This window comes from Neomonachus schauinslandi, chromosome 11, assembly GCF_002201575.2.
Source record: "Neomonachus schauinslandi chromosome 11, ASM220157v2, whole genome shotgun sequence".
Taxonomy (NCBI): Eukaryota; Metazoa; Chordata; class Mammalia; order Carnivora; family Phocidae; genus Neomonachus; species Neomonachus schauinslandi.
In genome coordinates, this window is record NC_058413.1 from 38,992,800 (window position 1) to 39,008,306 (window position 15,507).

General features: G+C 43.5%; 2 protein-coding genes across 4 annotated transcripts in view; one reads left to right on the forward strand and one right to left on the reverse strand.

The window, feature by feature from the left end:
• Positions 1–995: 995 nt before the first annotated feature.
• Positions 996–12,951, reverse strand: SPTY2D1OS (SPTY2D1 opposite strand). The gene is made up of 5 exons (XM_044919439.1): positions 12,898–12,951; positions 4,190–4,408; positions 3,681–3,773; positions 1,883–1,920; positions 996–1,232 (listed from the first exon to the last, which is right to left on the reverse strand). The coding sequence occupies exons 2-3, from the start codon at positions 4,256–4,258 to the stop codon at positions 3,681–3,683; spliced, it is 162 nt and encodes a 53-aa protein (XP_044775374.1). The 5' UTR covers positions 4,259–4,408; positions 12,898–12,951; the 3' UTR covers positions 996–1,232; positions 1,883–1,920.
• A 195-nt stretch (positions 12,952–13,146) lies between these two features.
• Positions 13,147–15,507, forward strand: part of UEVLD (UEV and lactate/malate dehyrogenase domains) — a 45,199-nt gene continuing 42,838 nt past the window's right edge. For 2 of the 3 annotated variants that reach the window (XM_021685838.1, XM_044919323.1), the window contains exon 1: positions 13,147–13,265. In XM_021685838.1, the coding sequence (XP_021541513.1) occupies positions 13,218–13,265 (48 nt within the window). In that variant the 5' untranslated portion in view covers positions 13,147–13,217. Of the gene's footprint in view, positions 13,266–13,640; positions 13,721–15,507 lie in introns of those variants that run through there. The other variant, XM_021685837.1, reaches the window with a different exon arrangement.

Sequence of the window (15,507 nt, forward strand, 5' to 3'; positions counted from 1 at the left end):
ATTCAGTGCACAGGGCCACTTAAAAATAGTTTAGCAAACATGTACCAAATAGTCATCAACAAAATGTTACCTGCATAACCAAAAGATCTACTTTGGTGGTAAGGATGCCCTTCTGAACAATGGAACTATCAGTTGTCCCCAGGCAGCCACAGAATGGGAAAAGTTCCATACAGTTTGGTTCAAAAGTACTTGCTCTTATTAGGTTCGCCCCCCTTCCCCCCACTCCCCTCTCAGGGTCAGAAAATTCCATACCACCTCTAGAGGGCTTACGAGGAATATCCTAAGGCTCAAACACTCAGAATAACTGCATGGGTCTTATACTTAGGTTTCCATCCTTGGTCTCAAACTCAAACTGAATCATATTGAGACTGAGCAGTTGGCTTTTGTTTCTATGCGTGCTGCCCTGTATTAGCAGCAGTCACTGCTAAAAGAATCATCAGGCACCTTCTTGGCTATTCAGGTGAGGGAGGCATTTGAGCCAAGAGACAGCCAAGGTCTTGGATAGTCCAGGCTCTTGTTTGGCTCTTTTCCTTGACACGTAGAAACATTCAAGGAGAAGGTCTGGATCTTAATCTTGACTCTGCAACCCAGAGCTGTGGGGCTGGTAAGATTCCTGAACCTCTCAACTTCATTTTTTTTGCCATTTTGTTAAATGAGGCCAGTGGCCAAGCCAGAAGGTTATTATAAGGATTAAAATAATGTATAATTAAGCACCAAATATTAAAATGCAGCCCTTTCCTCACACAGTGTAAGCCTTAGGTTCTTGATAATAGCTGTGAAAAGGCCACAGAGAAGTATCCCCAAAGGATAGGCTTAGAGTTGCTGTAATAGCCTTTTCTGTAACATTTTTTCAATGCTGGACGCAGGAGAAAGCCTATACTTGGGAACTAGGTCTAAGGAACTTTAGAGAATTTCTATCCTTAAGGATACAAAATAGGGGGCAAATTGAATGAGGTATCTTAATCTTAATACCAGTCTTAGAGACTGAAATGTAGGGGACCCAATCACATTCATCCACCCCAACTACCTCCCCACCCTTCATCTCCCTGTTTCGAGCTAACAGAATACCAAGTCTTCATCTTAAAAAATACGGTAACTTTTTACATAAAATGTGACAAAATAATGTGCAATTACTTTATGTGAAACCAACAACAGGAACTGTACAGCTGGTCAGGTGAGCTTCAGAGCTGCATTACTTCACCAGGATCATCTTTGCTTATTTCCACCGGGGTCTGGGGGGGGAGAAAAGTATGTCAGGTGGGCCTTACCTAGTGTTTGCTGGGGTGTGGGGATGAGGCAATTGCCCTCCTTGCTGTCCAATTCTGCCTCTTAATGCCTCTGATCCCAGTTGCCAGAGGGGTGTAGCCATGGGGGAGGTGACAAGAGGCCAAAAAAGAACAAATATCCAAGGCCTAACAGGAAGAGAGGAAGATCTCTAGCACCAGAACCACTTTATCAACCACCGTTTACTCAAGGAGGGCGAGTTAGGTCTGGGTTGCTGGTGTGAGCTGATTTAAGAAATGGTACTGAAGCCTGAGCCCACAAAATGGCCCCCTGAGCACCAGACAAGGTCACCCATGTCAGACAGCTTTGACTCTGGGCCTAAGATATCTATACCTCTACACCTCTAGGTTCTTTGAAACTGAAGAATGTAAGACTAAAGACTCTTAGGAAAATATGTATAAAAGAAAGACATGAAAGACAGAGGGAACTCTCAGATAGTGAATGATAATAGAAGTATGTAAGCTACAACCACTTTCTTAATAAAGAAAAGACTATTTGTTTCTAAAGTTACTAGAGTTGGATTTTGATGCTTAGCTCATTGATCTGGGGGAATACATTCCAAAGTAGGAATAGAGAACAAAGTTGAAAGCATACTTACCCCTCCTGGGGGATACTTATATCCCTTCCACATGGTTCCTGCAATGAGAAGCAACCATAAGATAACAATCATCGTGGGGCTTCTTGCTCAGCTGGTGGTGTGTGCTGGGGAAAATGGGTGGTTCTGAAAGGTGTGGTGTTCTATCTCCTGAGCCCTGGGAACTGGGCTGTCTTCATTCAAGACCAGAGGGTGGATCGCCCAGCATGTCAGCTCCTGGCTGGAGAGCTTTGTGGCCTAGTCTGAACTGCAATGGCTCGCCATGGCCATTTTGGGGGGCAGAGCTCAGACACCAATTGTGACATCAGCTCTTGTGACCTTGGGGGAACCAGTCAGAGTGAGTAGCTATGGGACAGTTGGCCAGGATGCCTGGCCTGTTGGGGCCAAAGAACCCTAACAGAAGGGCCCTGTTCACTGGTGACCCTACGTGGTTAGGATTTAGCCAGCATCACATCTTTATTAACTCATCACCTATCAAAATATTAACTATTGGTTTTATGCAATCAGATGCAAAAAGCATCGCTATGCAAAAAACAAAACAAAACAAAAAATATCCTGGGTTAATTGGGACGATTGGCTAGGCATGCTGTGAGCAATTACTTTATATACTATTGCTAGGCTATTTGAAAAAGAAAAATCTTGCATTTTTTGAAACACCACAGTTAAACCCTCATTATGCAGGGTATGCTTCCTCACAACCTCCCTGGAAAGGGAAGAGAAGGAAGATGGGCTGTTATGCTCATTTCACAGTTGGAGAACCTGAGGCGCAGAACAGTTTCAGTGGTTTGGTCAGGATCAGGTGGCTCAGCTAAGCAAGTGCCCAGTGCCTCCATCCACAACCCCACCCCCACAAAGGTCTGAGTTGGGTCAATACTCATACAGACATTCTGAGGCAGGTGGAGAGAAAAAAAAGAACCCTCATGCCTTGTTCTTAGTATCGCTGGGGTTGGGACTTGATGCCCCTGCTGTCCAGAGCAGCTTCCCAGAAAACCTGCTTCTGTAACCGGCTTATTACTAAGACTTTAAGTTTCTTTAACAGTGGGAACATCTTTGAAAAAACAGGTCTGAATGAAAGGGAGTGGGATGTGAGAACCCCAGGAGATGTTTGCTAAAAGGAGACTGTATTCATGTTTCCTAGAGGCAGGCTGGTGTAGTGGAATGAGTGTAAGAGGCTATTAGGTCCAGAGACCTAGGCTTGCATCCCAGCTTCATAAACGAGTTGGTCTGTATGGCCTTGGGTAAATAGTTGAGGTTGTTGTCACCAGTAAATCTTTGTTGTCCAGTTCATTATTTTGCTTAGTTGTTAAGTAAGCATTTAGTAAATGCTTTGCATCAAATGCTTGACATGAATTCCCAAATGCAATCCTCCCAAGAATAGTAAGATACTGAGCTATCTCCATTGGGCAGATGAAGAAAGTGAAGTTTAGAGAGATTCAACCTTCCCAAGGTCACAGAGTGAGGAGCAAAGTGAGGGCTTGAACTCATTCACGGTAACTCCAGTCTTGGGATCTGCCAAAAGGATGCTGAAAATACTCACCCAACTTCTTATAGTTTGTGAGAAAAGAAGTTAATAGACGGGAATGAAAAGAATACCTAGGAGATGTGCTTAACCAATCTTGGAACTTGGCCTGCTGCCCAAAGCAGGGCTTGCCGTCTTCTTCCCCCACCGCATACCTCCAACCACTTCCCCTTTGACAGCTGATTGTTTCCCAGGGGGAAATAAACTCTCCACTGAGATTTCAGGGTGTTGCCGCATTCTCTGGAAAGGGAGGAGTTGAGTCCAGCAAACCTGACCACTCACTCAGAGCTGTGGGTCTTCATCCAAAGTCCAGCTCCTCAGTCGCGTCTTGTTCTCCTGAACAGGCCACTTCTCTTTCCACTTCAGAGTTGGAGGCTGAGTCAGAAAGAAATTTAAAGGCAGAAGTGGTTCTCTTTGTTGGCCTAGTAGGTAACAGCCTCTGTATGACTGCAAGGGCTGTTGGGAGGTCCCGCCAATGACCACATTCCCTTTCCCACCAGCGACCACTCATCTACTTGGCCTGAAACCCCCCCTCTCCAGCAGACCCCTTATAAACTCCATAATGCTTTGAGATAAATGCTGTTATGTAGCCAAGGGGCAGGTGGAACTTAAAGCTATCCCAAGGGGATGAGAAGTAGCCTGGGAAACTAACTTTGTTCCCATTGCATCATGACCTCTAATTGGTGCGACCTCAACTATCCTTCCCCTTTGATGGGAAATCCCAGCTGGGAAGGGGAGCCAGAGCCAGGACTGACTACTACTAGGGACTCACAGGCAGGGTCATTACTTACCATGAACTCCGGAAATGCGCCCATATAACATGCAAGTCCAACAAAAAGCATCCAGCCAAGCACGATCATGACAACAAGTAAAACAATGTCTAAGACACAACTGCACAGTGAAAGACTATTCACGGAGATCTTGGCAAAGGAGTGTGCTCATGAAACCCTCAGTTGGTAGAGGTCTTGCATGTCAGTTCCAGTCCTTGGCTCCAAAGGATCCACAACGCCCTAGTGGAGAAGTTGAGAGTCTAGTAGGGCATTGTGACATCATTGGTCACATGGCCCAGACTCACATGTCAGAGAGACTGCCCCCAGACCAGTAGCTGAGCAGCAAACTAAGCTTTTTGTATGCATTCTCTCATAGCAACAATACAAAGTAGGTACTATTATCAAGCCCATTTACTAAGAAGACTGAAGCGTAGAGAGCCTAAGTGACTTAAACTAGGTCACAAGGCTGATGCTCCAGATCAGGGCCAGGACTCAGAGCCCAGCTACCCGTTAGGAAGCTGGGCTCCTTAGACTACAGACAGGGATCGGGAAGGGTGTGAATGGAATAAACTGAATTCTAAGGAAATGAGACATCTCTTATTTCTGTCCCTCCAACTCCCTCATCATCTCAAGAGCTCTGTCACCACCATTTTATACCATTCTTCAATATCTTTGGTCAGTAACTCTGCTGGTTCTCCTCTCGTGGCCTCGAGAAGCCACAAGAAGTCCTTTCCTTTCCTTTTATGACCGGACTGCTTAAACAAGTGGTCCACACTTAAAGCCTTTCTTCCCAATCTCTACCTTTCTTCCATATATCACATTCTGACTTCTGGCCTCCACGCCACTACTTAGATGCTCTCAGATGTTACCAAAGATCTCCTTTTTGTCAAGTCTAATGACCTCATCCTCATCCCTTTGACCTCCCTGTACTGTCACAATGGACCCTTCCCTCCACCAGAATTCTTTCTACAGACACATGTCCCTATGTGTTATTTTGATATCCCCTTTATTTTCATTACTTGTTTTAATGATGAAAATAATAGGTGCTCATGGTAAAACATGAACCCACCTGCACACATATAAGAAAAATTTAACAATCTCCCCTCTTTTTCTCCTCAATTCCCATCCCCATGAGGTACCCAAGCCTGGTGTGTACCCTTCCGCCAAAGAATCCTCCATGAGCTTGCAAACATCAGTACACATATAGAGGGATATAGAGGGCTTCTTTTCAGTGTTGCTTTATTAACGGTGATCATAGTATCTATGCTACTATGCACCTTGCTTTTCTCCTGTTAACAACAATACATCATGGACATCCTCCTGGGTCAATGGACAAAAAAATCTAAACACATTCCTTTTTTTTTTAATAATAAGCTTTATTGAGGTATAAATCACATATGATAAAATTCACTCCTTTTTAGTGTGCAGTTGATGAGTTTTGAAAAATGTGTCAATCTCGTAACTACCACCACCATCAAGAGAGAGAAAAATTTCAATCATCTCAAAAAGCTCCCTGTGCCCCTTTGCAATAGGTCTCCTCCCTTGAATTCCCCGCCCCCCTGGAAACCATTTATCTGCTTTTGCATTTTCCAGAACTTCATATAAAGAGAGTTATAGGCTCACTCACTGGCTTCTTTCACTTAACACAATGCTTTTAAGATTCATCCATGTTGTACAGTAGTTTGTCCTGTTTTATTGAATGAACATATGGCCCACTGCGTGGACATTGCAGTTTATCAATTTACCTGTCAAGGAACATTTGGGTTGTTTCCAGTTTGGGTTATTATGAGTTTGGATTATTATAAGTCTTTGGGTACAGTTTTTTGTGTGAACGTAGTTTTAGTTTCTCTAGGGTAAATCCCAGCAGGGGTATTTGAATCATGTGCCTGTTAAAAAAACCTTTATCACTAGTTCTCAGCAATTTTACTTTCCTGTGCCTGTGTAATTTTCTGCATGTTTCTTCTATTTGGAGTTCAATGAGCTTCTTGGAACTGTGGGTTTATGGTTTTCATCAAATTGGGAAAATATCTGCCTAATATTTCTTCAAGTATTTTTTCTGCCTCCCTGCCCCTCTCTATGACCTCCATTACATGCGAGACCAGTAACCAGTGTGAACATGTCCCACAGCTTGCTGTGGCCCTGTTCATTTTTGAGTCTTTGTCTCTCTCTGTGTTTCATTTTGGATAGTTTCCATTGCTTTCTTTTTCAAGTTCACTCATCTTTCCCCTATAGTGTCTAATCTTCTGTGAATCCCATACAGTGAATTTTTCATTTGACATTGTATTTTTTCATCTCTTCAAGTTCAATTTGTCTTTTAAAAAATTCATTTTTTTCCACATCATGTTCATGTTTCCCTTTGCATCTTTGAGCATTTTTATAAGATTGATAATAAACATTTTAAGGACTCCATCCACATTATCTACCATCTCTATCATTTCTGGAGTTGTTTTGATGGTTGATTTTTCTTTTTGTTATGGGTGATATTTTCCTACTTCTTTGAATGCCTGGTAACTTTTGGTTGGATGTCAACATGGTGAATTTTACAAGGCTGTCTGCTGGACTTGGCTATATTCCTTTCAGTAGTGTGGGGTTTTTTCCAGGATGTTTGGTATCAGTTTGATTCTTCAGAGGCTTGTTTTAAGATTTGTAATGGTAGGCAAAGAGCAGCTTTTACTCTGAGGATAATTATCCCCATCACTGAGCTATGACCATTCTGATGCCCACTGGGCACTCTCTCTGATGCCTATTGTGTTCAGTCTTTCAAATCTGTGGAATTTTCCACAACTCCTAGCCCTTTTGAGAGCTCCAAGAAGTGTTTGGCCTGCTGTTTCTGGGTGGTTCCTGTCCTGGCCTCATGGAGTTTTCGTATGCACAGACAAACTCAGCCAAAGACTTACAAGGACCCCTACCCCTACGGAGATCTCCAGAGTTCTCTCTCTGTGGAACCCCTTTTTCTCCAGGACCCCATCCTGCAAATTCCTGGTACTCTGGCCTCCTTTGTATTCTGCTATCTTTCTTTACAACTCAGCAAGACTAATCTTGGTTTGGGTAGCCCCATTGTGCTGCAGTCTGAAAACCACTTCCGGACAGTAGGCTGGGGCAATTGTAAGGCTCATCTCCTTTATTTCCTGTCTCTCAAAGTTCATAGGCTTGTGCTGCTGCTTGTGCAAGATCTGAAAACAATCATTTCATATATTTTGCACAGTTTTCTACTTGTTTATGGAGAGAAGGCGACTCCTGTAGCAGTTGATCCTTCCTAGGCAGAATGCAAAGGAATCCAACTTATCCTTTTTTAATTTCTGCGTAACAGTCCACATTTATTTCCTCTTTCTCCTAACGATGACTATATCAGTCAAGAGATGGAAACCACACAGTAATTTCAACAGAGAAAGTTTAATAAAGAGAATTATTAACTAGGAACAAGACATTAACTAAGGAAAAGGCAGAAAGCTCTACCTACACAGAAACAGCACATACAGGGAGCAGTTACCACCTCGAAGGCTGAGGCAAAGCACCCAAGGGAGAAACAAACTTGTAAGAGTCCCTCCCCTCCGGAGCTGAGATCCAAAACTGGTTGAAGAAGTGGTGGCCATCACCGACTGGATGGTAGAGAAATCCAATCAGCTGCAGGCCAGACCTGACAATTAGAGAATCACTAGATGCTGGTGAAATTTGCCAGGAAGTCTCCAGAGGGGCTTCTGGGAGGCTCACTGATCACTGCTGAGAATCTGCCAGCAGAATATACCAGGAAGCTACCCCGTGAGGTGCTGGTGGTAGAACTCAAGGCAAACTGTTCAGTGGCAGGGACGCCATTGAAACTCAATGGAAAACAGTCCATAGAGAGGCCACTGAAAGTCAACAGGGGTGAGCACCACTGGATAGCCCCCACGTGCCACTGGCAGCCGCAGAGCAGAACCAGGAGAAACAAAGGCACAGTGGAACCAGGAAGAGAAGTTTCTTCCTCCTACAGTAGCTCCCCAAAGCCCTCTATTGCTAAAACTTAACATTATGCCCACTAGCAAGGAAAAAAGGTTTACAAGGTCCATTACAGCAGAGCAAGCAGTGAATGGTGGATTCAGAGCTGAAGGACAATGAGTTCATAAACGGCACAATGTGCATTTAGGTTTTCTCCCATTTTTTATCACCATAAACAATGCTGTGATTGTTAAACAAAATTTCTTAGAAAATTTCTTCTGAGGATTGCCAGGTTTTTACTTGTTAACCAGGAAAGCCGCAAGACGACAAAAAGAGGATGCCAGTTCAGATAGAGCATGAAAATGGAGAGGCTAGATCAAATCCTTCCAAAAAAAGAACTAGTGTAAGAAAAGAAAGCTTATAATTTCATTTCATAAGGACAAAGGATGTCTTTCAAAAGACAAAGGATGTCTGTGGCAGGATCGCCTGAGATGCAGCATACGCTGTCAGTCAATGAACAACAACATAAGCTCCATACATCTAAGTAAAGGATACTGGTTTTTGATGCACATATTTTTAAAATTTTCATGAGGACTAATTTACTTATTTTTTTTCTTTTGTTGCCTATGCCTTGGTGTCATATCCAAGAAATCACTGCCAAGTCCGATGTCATGAAGTTTTTTCCTATGTTTCCTTCTAAAAGTTGCATTGTTTCAGGTCTTACACTGAGGTCTATGATCCATTTTGAGTTAATTTTTGTATATGGTGTTAGATAAGAGTCCCATTCATTCTTGCATCTGGATATCCAGTTTTCCCAGTACCATTTGTTGAAAAGACTGGCCTTTCCCCCATTGAATGGTCTTGGCACTCTTGTAAAAAATCATATGACCATGAATGCAAGGATTTATTTCTGGGATATCTATTCTATTCCATTGGTGAGGTACTTAGAGATGTCAAAATCAGAGAGACAGAAAATAGAGTGGTGAGTCGCCAGGGGCTGGGAAGAGGAAAGAGTAGGAAGGTATTATTTAATAGATATAGAGTTTTAGTTTTAAAAGATGAAAAGCACTATGGAGATGGGTGGTAGAGATGGCGGGCAACATTATGAATGTATTTAATGCCAGTGAACTGTACATTCAAAAATGGTTACGATGGTAAATTGTACGTTATGTGTGTTTTACCACAATAAAGAAATGGGGGAAAAGAGAAGTAAATGATAAGGACACATGTGTCTGATATTTGGAATACCAGGGGTTTCATCCCTGAACAGTATGTCTGACAAGACCAATAACTATGAAAGCAAAGAGTGTAAACAGAGTCAGAAGCAGAGCCCCAAGAAAAAAATTCCTATTTTAAACAAGCCATTCTTGTGACTTTTCTCAAGCTGCAAACAAAGATGCAGAATATACACTTTCCCCATTTCTTAGTTTGGGGATCTTTTTTTTTAAATTAACATCTTTGTACCTGTGTCTTGGGTACTTTTATTTCGGTAAGACAAATTTCCAAAAGTAGGGTTATAGAGTCAAAGGTATGTCAGATTACTTCGCCCAAAAGTTGTAGCAAATTGTGCTCTCACGGACTACATTTGAGTTTCTTAAACCAGGGTGCAAGGATGGGCTTCAGTGGATCCCTGAACATTCCTGAAATTGGACACAAAATGGACTGCATATGTTGGCATGTACATTTTTCTAGAACAGGTCTGTATCTTCCAACAGATTTTTTTTTAAAGTCTGCAACTCTAATAAGGCTGAGAACTAGTACACTATACCATCTTCTCCCTATGGCTTTGGTCACCTTACACCATTCATTCAGCAAACTTACCAAATATCAGAAGAATGAAGACATGCATAAATTCAAGCATGCTAGGCACTGGGAATACAGATATAAATGAGATTTGACAGCTATCTGTCAGGACCTTACAGTCTTTGGGGACAGAAAGAGGGGAAGAGATGGAAGTAGTCCGGTACAATAAAATATCCCAGGTAGGGCATTAAGGCATGAAGCACAGAAGACATGACATGCTTGGGGAAAAATGAATATTTCAGCCTGGTTAGATTACAGGATGAAATAGTGCCAAATTCTGGATGTGGATGCTAATCACAACTTCACACACAGGGAAGCAGCAAAATGCACAGAGAAGGAACATGGTCTCTGACACCACCTTCTGCAACAATTTAACCTTGCTGAGTCTTGGTTTCCCTATCTGTAAAATGGAGCCAATTATACCATATATCCTCTATTTTAAGGTGCATACTTTTTCACATTTCAGCTCTTTTCAAATAGATGTAAGTATTAAAATTGGTATTTATATTTAATTTTGTAACCTTTTCTCTCCCAAAACTTTGTCAATAATATATCTCTTACTCACCAGGATCTCAGAAACAAGGAAATAGGTAATACAACCCCAAACCTCAGTTTCCTCGCCAGTAGAATGATCTATCTAGGTCATAGGGTTCTGAGAAGATTAACTGTGATAAAGCACATAAAACTCTAAGCAACGTACCTTCCACACAGGAAATGATGGCTACAAACACACACACACACACACACACATACACACACACACACAGGCATAAAGTGTTCATAGGGCCTATAAGTCATTCGTAGTGACTAAACCAGAAGAGAATGAGCTGTTTGGATGGAAGACATCTTCCATAAATGGTTCTTCCATCAAATATTGAAGAACCTTGCTCAGGCCTCACTTCTAACGTGGTGTCTTTTCCTTGATTACTGGATTTCTGACAGGGTCTGTTAGATCTTAGAGGCCCTGGAAGTCCCATCATTTCCTAGGTTTGTTTATCCACCTGAGGTGCTCTCGGAGGCCTCTTATCTTTCAATCTTCTCCCCTCCTACCTTCTCTCCTGGCTCCCTCTCTCGCCCCACATCCAGTCTCTACAAGGCAGCAGTCAGACCTATTCTTTTAAGACTCAGTCACATTACTTCTCCGTTCAAAACCTTCCAGTGGCTTCCTGTTTCTCTCAGAGTAAAAGCCTGAAAAAGAAAAAAGCAGCCCCCAAAATCTGGGAACTGGTCTGACCCAGCCAGGAAGGTCTCCATGTTGTTAGAAGTTGACCCGGCACTCACGGCTAAGCTATGTTATTCTCCTGCTGGATAAAACAACCTCACAGAACACAAACACCAGACAGGGTCACTCAGACCATGATAAAATGAGACCAAATAAGGCCAATTCATAATTTTGTCTAAGCAGAGACAAACCAAAGGTCCCTGTGCAGCCCATGAAATACCGAACATCCTCTTCTCTCTGCTAATATGAGTGACTGCTTCTTCTTTACCAATTACTGCTTTATCCTTGCTCTAGTTTGCCCATTGTAGAGATATTTATTGAGCTATCCAATCACAGAACTGTCTCTGCTTTCTGACAGCACCCAATCCAAAGTGAAGTTTCACTTCATTAAACCCTCCCCCAAGTCACCCAAAGCCCCAATCCTATAATAGGTCTTTCTCATACTCCTGGACTGAGCAGTCCCAGTGGTTCTCCACAGCATCTGCTCCCTCACTGCAAAGAGTAATCAACCCAACTTATTTAAGGGTGAGTGTTCCTGATGCTCTTCTGGCTGGACAGCATTGACAAGCCAGAGTCCCAAATGTCTACAAAGGCCCCACAGTGATTCTCAGACTTCACCATGCATTAGAATCACCAGGTTTGTCAAAAATGATCACTTGAACCACCCCTCCCCCAGAGTTTCTGACTCTGTAAGTCTGGGGATTGGGTCTTAGAATCTGTACTTCTCCCAAGTTCCAGGTGATGCTGAGGCTGTTAGTCTGGGGGCCACACTGCAAGAATCACTGCCCTAACCCATCTGTTTCTCCCTTATTTCTCTGACTTAGCCTACTTCTGTTTCCTCACCTCTTACTTCATTCTACTCCAGCCACAGTTGGCCGTTTTGAGCTCACACCTGTCTTAGGACTTTGCTTTGAATGCCCTCTAATATAGAACACTTAATCTCTCACCTCTCAAGGAGACCTACCCTGATCTCCTTATCCTGCCTTTTAAAAATTTATTCCCCACAACACTTAATTACCTTCCAGCATATGATCTAATTTATTTATTTACTATACGTATTGTTTTGCTCTCCTCCTAATAAAAGAATGACAGCCTTAGGACAACCAATATTTTTGTCTATTTTGTTCACTGCTGTATCCTCAGACCTAGAAAAAGATCTAGCAAATAGTCAATGCTCAACAAAAGTTTGCTGAATGAATAAATACCCTTTCCAGCCTCTATTTTCTTCTAATTGAGTCACAGCATTCCTGCCTCTGGCTCTCCCTGTAAATACAATCATCGTCTTGCTTACCCATCCTCCTGACAGTTACAATATCCATCTTCTGCGACTTTTTAAGCCCAGTGGCCCAAATCAGGGATAAAGCAAGTAAGTAAATCACAAGTCAAGGAGACCAGACAAAGCCAGCAAATTGCATTTCTTCGTCTTCTCTATGTGGATGATCTTATCCACCAATCTACCTCTTCTCTTGTTCTCAAACTCTTTTTCTGCCCTAGCTTTTCCCTCTCTGTGCCACCAACAGTTATGGCGCCCCTCCTTTAAAAAAAAAAAAAAAAAGGCAACTCCTCCCGGCATGCTGCACCAACCCTCACAATCTCCCAGTTTTTCGACAATGCTCCTTCTGACTCCATTTTCCCTTTCTAGCTCCCTGAAAATTTGCTTTTGAAGTCCCGTTACCTCTTCCTTCCTAAATCTAACGATAATTTTTGGTCTTGATCTTTCTCGATACTCTGCTGAATTTAACACACCCTTCTAGAAACTCTCTTCCAAAACAGCGCGAGTTGCTTCTACCTCCTTTACTGCTTCTCCTCGGGTCCTTCCTATTCCTCTCCTTACAGATGTCCCCAAGTTTCCTTCCAGCAAGCCGGGTCTTGGCCCCGGGGCGCTAACGCTTTTCCGACCGCGCTCAGGGTCCACTCTGGGGCGCTGGTCCGACTCGCGGGCGGAGCTGCCGCTGAGCCTGGGCGTTGGACGCGGGCGGACTTTCGAGCCTGGGAAGGGGCGTGGCCTTGGACCGCTCGGGAGGCTTGGACCTCGGCGGCCTCCGTCCAGGGGTGGGCCCGGAGGGAGGTCCACGGGCTGGAGTCGCAGAACCTGGCTCCGGGACGTGGATGGAGATGGAGTTCGACTGCGAGGGTCTCAGACGGCTACTGGGCAAGGTACGGGCAGCCCGCCGGGCCGGGTCTGGGGCGCCGGGGTGTCGGGGCCGGGCTGCCTCGTCAAGGCGTTTCCCCGGCTCGTCCCGGGGTTTGGAGCGGAGGCGGGCTGGCCTGAAGCCGGCTGCGGGGAGTGGCCACCGGGAGGCTGCGGGTCTCTCCCTCTCGAGTCCTCAGTCCCAGGGCGGGGCCTGTGGCTCCGCCCACGACTCCGAGGCCCGCGGCCTCCACCGGGAGGGAGACTTTCTCACGCCACCAGCGTCTCTGGTTCTCAAACAGCTCCCAGCACTCGCCTGTGCCTTTAACCACGCCTTTCTCTCTGCTGCTACGGCCTGCCCCTTTTTTCTTGACTTGCAATCTCTTTCTTCTGAGACTCAACTCAGATGTCACTCCCTGCAGGATGGAATCACGCCCCTCGCTCTGCTTGCTTTCAGAAGTCTGGATTATCACGTTGTGGAGTAATTATTTTATTTACAATGATTTATTTACTCATGCGGTGTACTCAACCGCAGAGACGGTGCTGTTGTGTTCCCTTCCCTAGCACTGTGCCTCACCACAGCGGAGGGGCTAAATCAGTGTGCAGTGAATTAGTGACTTGAGTAGATATAGGAATGAAAACGGGGCTTGCAGGCCCAGAAGAGATCCTCTTAATGTTTGAAAGGTTGAGCGGGAGGCCTGACCCAGAAGTCTAACCTACATTTCTGGGGCATGACTAGCACCAGTTTCCAGGTTAGTCCGGGCTCTTGGTCCAGGCTCTGATTTCCCACCAGTGTACATTCTGAGGCAACCCCTCTTTCGCTGGCTTTCTAATTAAGTGATTCTTAATGCTTCTTTAAGACTTCTCCATGCAGAAACCATACATGCATGCCATTTTTTTTGGATTTGTCTTAGTTGGGGCAATTTGCACATCTGTGCGAGGTTATGAAGCCTCATGACTGAACGTGTTTATTTAATTGATCTGAATGATTTTATCTATTGTGACAGGTATAAATTTTGTAGGAAGAGAAGTATCATGCTTACGACTACACCCTTTGTGTCTCCTCTTCACAGAACCTCTCTATCAAGTTTTTTAATGAGGGGAGCATGATCTATTTGTTCGGTGGGAAGAAATGTTAAAGTTGAGAGTAGAAAAAGAACTTTATAATTTTTCCCTCATTAGATTAGCATGAATTAAGATAATTTGAAATGATGTGGAGGATGTGGATGAATGGGACTTTTAAACACTGCTGGTGGTTAAATGGTTATTCAACCATTTTGGAGAACAATTTGGCCTTGTTAATTTGATTATGTGTGATTTATATCCCTTCTACATCTAGGCAGATACCATAGAGAACTCATAGTATATGAAGCAACAGACATTTGCAGAATTATCTATAACTAAAAATTAGAAACAACCCAAATGTGCATTAACAGAAAGAAGGATAATTTGTTGTATATTCACACAATGGAAAACATTACTGTGTGGCAGTGAAAATGAGCTGCAACATGCCACAATACAAACGAATCTTAGAAACATTATATTGAGTGAAAAAAATTGGAAGTTAGATGCAAAATTATAATTTTATAAAGCCAACAAAATTAAAATTAAACAACAACTAAACAAGCAATAGTGTGTTGTTTAGGGATACACACGCATGTGTGATAAAACCAGAAGATGAAAGCAGAGGAATGTAAATACATTTTAAAGGGAGGCAGTTGAATGGGTGAGAGGGGCATTCAGACAGATGTAATGGTATTGGAGGGGTCTGTGCTGTCTAATAGAATATCCAGTAGCCACAAGTGGCTATTTGTCAGAATTGGATAAAATTAAAAATTGAGTTTCTCAGTCACACCAGCCACATTTTAATTGTCAGTAGGCACATGTGGCTTGTGGCTACTATATTAGATCCCTCACATATAGATCTTTTCCATCATGGCAGAAAGTTTTGTTGGACATTACTATTCTGGATCATGTGTGAGCAGGTTGATGCATGGGTGTTTATTCTTCAGAATTAGTGTATATTTGTGTGTGTGTGTGTGTATACACATATGTATATATTCTTTAGTTTGTATTAAATATTAAGTTTAGGGGTGCCTGGGTGGCTCAGTTAAGCGTCTGACTCTTGATTTCAGCTCAGGTCATGATCTCAGGGTTGTGGGATTGAGACCCGTATCAGGCTCCACACTCAGCCTTCATACTCAATGGGGACATCTGCTTGGGATTCTCTCTCTCTCCCTCTCCCCCTGCCCCTACCCCCACCCCCCC